The 8,001-nt window shown below is 41.7% G+C and overlaps 1 protein-coding gene across 1 annotated transcript; it reads right to left on the minus strand.

Annotated features, from left to right (window-relative positions):
• Positions 1–333: 333 nt before the first annotated feature.
• On the minus strand, positions 334–3,492 carry LOC125913471 (olfactory receptor 56A4-like). The gene has a single exon (XM_049618610.1). The coding sequence runs from the start codon at positions 1,384–1,386 to the stop codon at positions 379–381; it is 1,008 nt and encodes a 335-aa protein (XP_049474567.1). The 5' UTR covers positions 1,387–3,492; the 3' UTR covers positions 334–378.
• Between the last annotated feature and the right edge of the window lie 4,509 nt (positions 3,493–8,001).

Here is an 8,001-nt window from a genome sequence, read left to right on the forward strand (position 1 = left end):
AAATTAGTCAGAGAAAGACAAATATCATATGACTTCACTCATATGAGGACTAAGAGATAAAACAGATGAACGTAAGGGAAGGGAAACAAAAATAATATAAAAACAGGGAGGGGGACAAAACAGAAGACACCCATAGATATGGAGAACAAACTGATGGTTACTGGAGGGGTTGTGGGAGGGGGGGATGGGCTAAATGGGTCAGGGGCAATAAGGAATCTACTCCTGAAATCATTGTTTCACTATATGCTAACTAATTTGGATGTAAATTTTAAAAAATTAAAAATAAAATTAAAAAAATATAAAGTCCCTATGCATCATAAAAACAATTACCCACTATCAATTTCTATTCCCTGGGTTAGTTGTTATCCATTTTACCTCTTACAACCTTCTCAGTAGTTTCTGGATTCCCTGCTTGATCTCTTTGGTCCTCACACCATAAACAATGGGGTTCAGAGCTGGGGGGATGAGGTGGTGCAGGATGTTGAGCAGGATGGGGACATCTGGAGGAATTCTCTTCCTGGCCAGGTTAGTGATGACCAGAACCAGCAGGACGGTGCTGAAGAAGAGGATGAGGATGAAGTGGGAACCGCACGTGCTCAGGGCCTTGGCCGCAGCACCCTCAGCCTTGACCCTTAGCACAGCTTTCAGGATGAAGGAGTAGGAGAGAACAATAAGGATGAGGTCAGAGCCCAGGAGGGTCCAGCCTGCCACAAACTGGTAGAGCCGGTTGAAGGTGATGTCATCACAGGAGAGTTTGGACACAGACAGGTTAGTGCAGATGCAGTTCTTGATGATGTTCCCTGCACAATATCTGAGTCGGGAAGAAAGGACTGGAACAGGAAGGAAAAAGAGGCCATTCCGGGCCACAACAAATATGGTAGCTCTAACCACAAAATGGTCGGTGATTATGGATGGGTATCGCAGTGGGTGGCAAACGGCCACATAGCGGTCATAGGCCATGACCATGAATGTGCAGGACTCCATGGCAAGGAAGCAATTCATGATGAACATCTGGAGGAAGCAGGCAGAGAAGCTGATGGACCTGAGGTCAAACCAGAAGATGGCCAGGACCTTGGGGATGACAGTCAGGCAGAGCACGATGCCCAGCAGGGAGAGGAGGCTGAGCAGGTAGTACATGGGCTCGTGCAGAGAGGCCTCCAGCTGGATGGTGAGCAGGAGGGTGACGTTGGCCCCCATGGCCAGGAGGAAAAGGAGGCTGAGGGGCAGAGACAACCAATGCTGCCAACTCTGGTAGTTAGGGAAGCAGATGAGGAGGAATTCGGAGACTGAAGCAGTGGAGTAGTTGCTGGGTGAGGCCATGTAAAGTATTCTGTACAAGTTAAAAATCCAGAGTCCCTTAAAATGTAGGACAAAATACATTAACATAGAAAATATGTGTTCTATATGGAGTAAAATTCAGGTTTCCATGGGTCTCTTAACCTATCTCAATGAAGTTTTTGAATAATCAATATCATCACCATCATCATCATCATCACCATATCAATATTTGCTGACATTAACTGAACAGTTACCATGTGCTACACATTACGCCGAATGTTTATATTCATTAGCACATTTAGTCCTTTAAATAAACACTTAAGAGTAATAGTATTGTTATCCTAATTTTCCAGATAATTAAAAGGAACAAAGAGGGGCAAACTTTTTTGATAAAAATTATACATCCAGTAAGTACTGAAGCCAAGTCTGTGACAAAAGAGTCTGACTCTAAAGTCTCTGCTTTCAGCCACTATACATTGTTTAGCCTCAACAAGCACAATTACTTACTAAGCCCCACTTTCCTTCAGAGTTTAGGACTAGCTTATGGAGAGCTCTGTTCAGCAGAATACATGGAGGTCCTAGAAAAGGCCAGCCCCCTAATCCATATACTTGGACAGGGCCTGACTTCAGGGTTTCCAATTTTTATTCTTTAGGAAACATTGGAATGGAGGTAGGGCATCCCTTGACTCCACCCAAGAAGAATAATATCTTCTAGTACCAAACAGGATTTCACTTTTTTTTAAAGTTTATTTATTTATTTCGAGACAGAGAGAGAATGCACAGGAGGGGGGGAAGAGCAGAGACAGAGGGAGAGAGAATCCCAAGTAGGCCTCACATCTAGCATGGAGCCCAGTGCAGGGCTCAAACCCACAAATCATAAGATAATGACCTGAGCCGAAAGCAAGAGTCCCACATTCAACCAACTGAGCCACCCAGGTGCCCCAGGATTGCCCTTTTAAAAACACAGTGTTTATCACTCATACTGGGTTATTTCCTGTGTTTCTCTTGTGCTTTGTGCTCTCAAGAGTGCTTTCTTTGGTTTGGATTCCTTAGAAAAGTCTTACAGTTTAAGGGGTACATTAAGAGTCTGACTTGGGTTCAGGTCATGATCTCACCATTTGTGAGTTCAAGCCCTGTGTTGGGCTCTGTGCTTGGAGCCTGGAGCCTGCTTCGGATTCTGTGTCTCCCTCTCTCTCTGCCCCTACCCCTCTCAAGCTCTATATCTCTCTGTCTCTCAAAAGTAAATAAATGTTTTAAACAATTTTAAAAAAGAAACGCCTATGTATTTCATATTTTGGTGTACTGAGGATACACCAGTAGGTTCACCAAAGGTAGATTATGAGCTAGATAAATAAGTATGGTTCAAGTATATAAACCTATACAGGATCTATTTATCTGGTAAGCAGCACTGTCTGTGATTCCTTATAGCCAAAATCCAATTATCCTATCTATATGGAATCTATGATCTGTATGCTCATATACTTTGATTTTTTGTTTCTTTTGTTGGGTACCATCTTATTTACCTCACTACTAAACAAAGAACAGAGTGGCCAAGTACTAAGAAGACTGACAGTAAGGGCTGTCATAGCCAAAGAAGCAGAAGAGAGTCAGGTAGTCAAGACAGACTAAAAGAAAGAGCTCAGGCAGCAAATAATCAATATAATCAAGTGGGATTATTGACCCTGCTCATCTGTCCTATATGACAAATATCTTCAGAAAGAATAAATTGTGTGAGAGAAGGTGTTAGACTAGCTGTCAAAAAATATAAAATCCAAGGAATTTCACTCCAAAAATCCCAGACTTTCCAAATGTAGATTATATAATGCACACACACACACACACACACACACACACACACACACACACACTTTCTACTGATTATAGGGCTTTAAAACAAGCCAAGGATTCAGGAGCTAAAACTATAGAAGGAACAATTATGTATCAGTCCTGTCCTTCATTTTCATATGTGATTAGGAAAATGACTCTCAATGTGAATCAGAAATTTAAGAAGGATTGGGGCACCTGGGTGGCTCAGTCAGTTAAGCATCTGACTTCAGCTCAGGTCATGATCTCACAGTTTGTGGGTTCAAGCCCCATGTCAAGCTCTGTGCTGACAGCTCAGACCCTGCTTCTGATTCTGCATCTCCCTCTCTCTCTGCCCCTCCCCCATCGAAAATAAATAAACATTAAAAAATTAAAACAAAAGAAATTTAAAAAGGAAAGAAAACATAGTTACATTTTTAGAAAATGCTTGTCCTTTCCATGAACCTCAAGTTCTATATCCTCAGAGTGACCCACTCTACTTGAATAAGCAAGAAAATACTCAGTGCCTTCCCTGTACCTGGTCTTAATATTATGCATACAAATGTATGGCATGGATTAACCAAACACTGGTATCCTAATTAATAGAGGAAAATTGACTTAACAACCCTTTTAAGACATTATAGTTGTGACTCTAATAAAGCTGATCTTACAAACAGTGGGAAAGAGACAAAAGCACAGATGAATGAAGCAATGTGATATGGTTCAAAGTTGGCCTCCGACAAGTGAATTCCAAGTCTGGCTCTTATACTCATTGTATGATTCTGTGAGCTATTTAAACTCTATGATAGGGGCGCCTGGGTGGCTCAGTCGGTTAAGCAAGTGACTTCGGCTCAGGACATGATCTCATTTGAGCTCACATCAGGCTCTGTGCTGATAGTTCAGAGATGAGAGCCAGCTTCAGATTCTGTGTTTCCCCCTCTCCCTCTCTGCCCCTCCCGCATTCATGCTTGCTCGCTCGCTCTCTCTCAAGAATAAACATTACAAAAATTTAAACTCTATGACATATACATCCCTCATTTACGAAATAGATAAATGATATTTAACTTCAGGTGTTGTGGAGAGAAAATGGGGCTATGATCTCCTGAAGTCATGTTAGGCCCAGAGACACAAGGAGTTGAGAGCATCAGAGAAGGATACAAAAATGAGGCAAATCCACCTGGGGGAGAAGAAGGACTCTCTGTGTAGGGAATGGTAAGAGAAGAAACATCAATGTGGATGATCAGTATGATTGGTGGTGAGGTGCTAGGGGGTGATAGATCCTAAGTTCTTTGGGGGAAGCAAGCAGGAGAGCAGAGGGTCAGGAGACATGGTTAAGGTGTGCAGGGGCAGCTCTGTGAGGTCCACCTGAGGGCAGGCATTATCACATACACTGTAAGGAGGCCCAGAGAACTTGAAACAGGGAAGTGATGTGCTGTAGATGGGACACAGGGAATCACACAGCAGGGAGGGAGGCTTTCAGAGAGTCCTGAACAGTACAAAGGAAAAGTGATGAAGATCTGAATGCAGGCCATGTAGGTGGAGAAGAAGGATGTATTCGAGGTGTGGGGAGAACTACAGGATTTAGTGAAAGAAAGGATGAGCAGGCAGAGAGACTGGAGTCCAGAATGTCGCCAAGCACCTTTTAGTGATACAGGGAAAAATGTCCTTTTCAGACCTCCTATAACACTGGTATTTTCTCCCAGGTAGCAATATACTTTTGGCTCTGTTTTAGTAAGTTCCATAAGAGCTGGGACCATTTTTCCTCTCTTTCTGTATTCTCCTCAGTGAAACTGAGGCCTCCTAATGTGAGCAATGAGGACTTGTTGGGCATCTGGGACATTGTTCTGATATTCAGTATCCAGTTCCAGTACTGATGGACTGACATTTACAAAGGGGTGATCCTTGTGCTAAGTACTATTGACCAAACATGGTCTGTGATGATGATACACTGACAGTCTATAAGGTCAGGCAAGTCTTGAATAAACAAAATTACAAGAGAAGACTCAAGCCAAGACTGGAAAATGGAGTGACCACCTTGACTCATAGATGAATTTAGACGAGGACAGAAAGGAAGATTCTCACCCAGCCAGGCACAGGGCCTTGGTCACCCAGCCATGGTATGGGAGGGGGCCTTGGAGTCTACAGAAGTTTGCAAACCTTTATGAACACAAAATGAATCAGCCTCATCCCTGAATGAAATAACAGCATGAGGTCACTCCCTGCCACTCAGACTTACACCAGATCTAAGCATCTTAGCAGGGTCAGCATGTACACCAGGCCCTACTGAAAGAGTTCCTTTTCCTTTATGTACTAGGTTCCTGGATTTCTCTCTCCTCTCATGATCTCCTTCCTCACAGTTTTCCTGCTTGGTCCAGCTTGAGACTCACCAGTTTCAGAAAGCTGCACTGCTGCTGTTTCTGGCTGCCAGAGAAAGCACTAAACTGACCCCTCCATGAGTTCTGGAGGCTGGTTTTATGAACTCTGGCTCCACTGTGCCCCCTCTCTTTCCATTGCTCACCAGAGTTGGTGCCCTTGTTAAACACTTGGGCCCTCAGGCCCTATGGTCTATTTCCCAAGAGAACGTATTGTAAAAGGCTTAATTCAGCATTTTCAATAAAGTAAGGGCAGGGGGCTCTTGGGGAGTCTAAATAAAGAAGCTCTGGGAAAAGAAGGGTAAGAAAACTGCATGATGAGAATCTTCTCAGGGAAAATTTATACGGATGCACCTGAGGGGAAGAAGTGAGTAAACTCTCCTCAGCCCTATAACTCCATGGAGGAGGTGACAGAGGAACATCCCCAGAAATCAAAGGAGCATGGGCCTCAGAGGAGCATGGACCATGGGCAACCAGGGGCCAAGGAGCACTTTCCCTGTGAGCCCCTCTCCTGCAGTGGGAGCACCAGTGGTCTTGACACAAGCACATCCCTGGGAGGGGTCCTGTTTACACACATGTGGTCTCATGGCCAAGATTTTACCTTCATGGCTGTGCTTGGTTTAAACTCTGTCGCATAAGTATGGTTGCAGAAAGTTCAACTGTTAACAGTCTTCACCTTCCACAGGGCAACACTTGGCATTGCTTCCTTGGGGAACAAGTGGAACTTCCACCATTGCAGCCACCACTTTGCACTGATGCACAGTAGGACTTAGAAAATAGCCTTTCCTGTGGACCTTCCCAGATATGTCTTAGGATAGGGACTTTCCAGCTAAATGTAGGATCTTTGGGGTTTGGGGCACAGGAATCTTGGAAAGAGGAGAGCAAGTGGAGTCTGGTTCTAGGTCTCACACTTCTTACCCACAACTGCTGAAGAAGACATCAGGGCAGGAATGTACCTGGAAAATAATCTTGTTCCCTACATGCACTAACTACTCTCCTGGTACCACCTCTGCCTTGCTTCTTGAAGGTGCTGGGGAAAGTGCCAAGGACCTTGTCAGCATCAAATAGAGTTGATAGATGTGCTAAATGAAGAAAACTCTCTCATTACTGAATTATCGTTCAATGAAAGAATGTTGCTGGAGCATACCATTTCCTCTAGGCAAAACACCCTGGTCCCTGAGTTTCTTATAAATTAATAATCCCTCTTCACTGTCAGATTATAGGGATATTGGTAAAGATCATTGGAAGCTTACATTTGAACCCTTGTTCTACATTTCTTACGTTTGAACCCTTTTCTGGTTACTTTTCCTTGAAGAAGTTTCATTAGCTCTCAGAACAACAATATCCTTACCTGAAATATAGGCATACCAAACTTTCCAAAACAGATTTGTTGCAAGGATAAAAATTACTTTTACTTTTTCATTGAGCAAACACTTTTACCCTACTTTGACAAAGCACTATATATTTGAAATATGTACATCAAGGAATGGTTTCTTCCACTTTAGAGAGGGAAACCAAGACTTTACATACAGCCACACCAAGGATAATGCTTGTAACAATAAAAACAAATCTTCAGAGTTCTTAATGTGTCATATTACTCTGAATATCACCTGATTTTTCATTTAATGCTTATAACAACCTAATGAGATACATATTACAAAAGGCAACAACTATAGTTACCAATTCCCAATAAGGAATAAAAAAATACATGTTTTGGATTTTAATGTGTCCCCCAAAATGATATATTGAAGTCCTAACCCTCAGGTACCTGTGAGTGTGACCTTATACAGGAATAAGATCTTTGTAGATCTAATCAAATTAAGAGCTACCAGTTAACACAAAGACTGATGAACTTTAGTTCAACAACCCCGAGAATACATCCCAAGGTCCAGTTTGGAATTTGTATGTGGGTGGATAGTTATCAGACCCTATTCTTAGTGGGCCTTGAGTTTTGTCTCCTCAAACCAGAAAATTGCCATTTTTTTGCTCCATTTCACAATGATTTCTTCAGGATTTGAAGTCCTCAGAGCAGAAGTAGCTTTAAACCCTGGCTTTCTCTCTCAGTTTTTACCTTCTAGATTTTGACCTTTCCTTAACTTTTCAGTACTTTCAAAAATATTTCTCTATTTTTTAAATTCAAGCAGGTTTTTTTTTAGTGACAATTTAACTGGATAAAAACATGAATATTAACAAGTATTTTATATACATACAAATTGAATAGTATATTATATATGTTATATCTATACTGTATGTATATTTACACAGCTTTCTGATATCTTTTGTTGCTATTGATAAGTATATGACCGCTCAATTGGTATTCCTTTGTAAGTAATGAATCATCTCTTTTGATCTATTCAGAAGACTTCATCTTTAGGGTTTTGGAATGTTAGCAAATGTGTGCAGATTTAAAAAAAAAAATAGATTTGAGAGCCCAGAAATAAACCCATGTTTATATGGTCAATTAATCTACAACAAAAGAAGTAAAAATATACCACAGGGAAAGACAGTATCTTCAAAAAAAAGGAAAACAATTTAAAAAAAAAAAAAA

Source organism: Panthera uncia, chromosome D1, assembly GCF_023721935.1.
Source record: "Panthera uncia isolate 11264 chromosome D1, Puncia_PCG_1.0, whole genome shotgun sequence".
Taxonomy (NCBI): Eukaryota; Metazoa; Chordata; class Mammalia; order Carnivora; family Felidae; genus Panthera; species Panthera uncia.

What these genes read in the sequence shown, in the direction of transcription:
- LOC125913471 (XM_049618610.1), bottom strand. Translation starts at nt 1,386, where the DNA reads ATGTTAATGTATTTTGTCCTACATTTTAAGGGACTCTGGATTTTTAAC.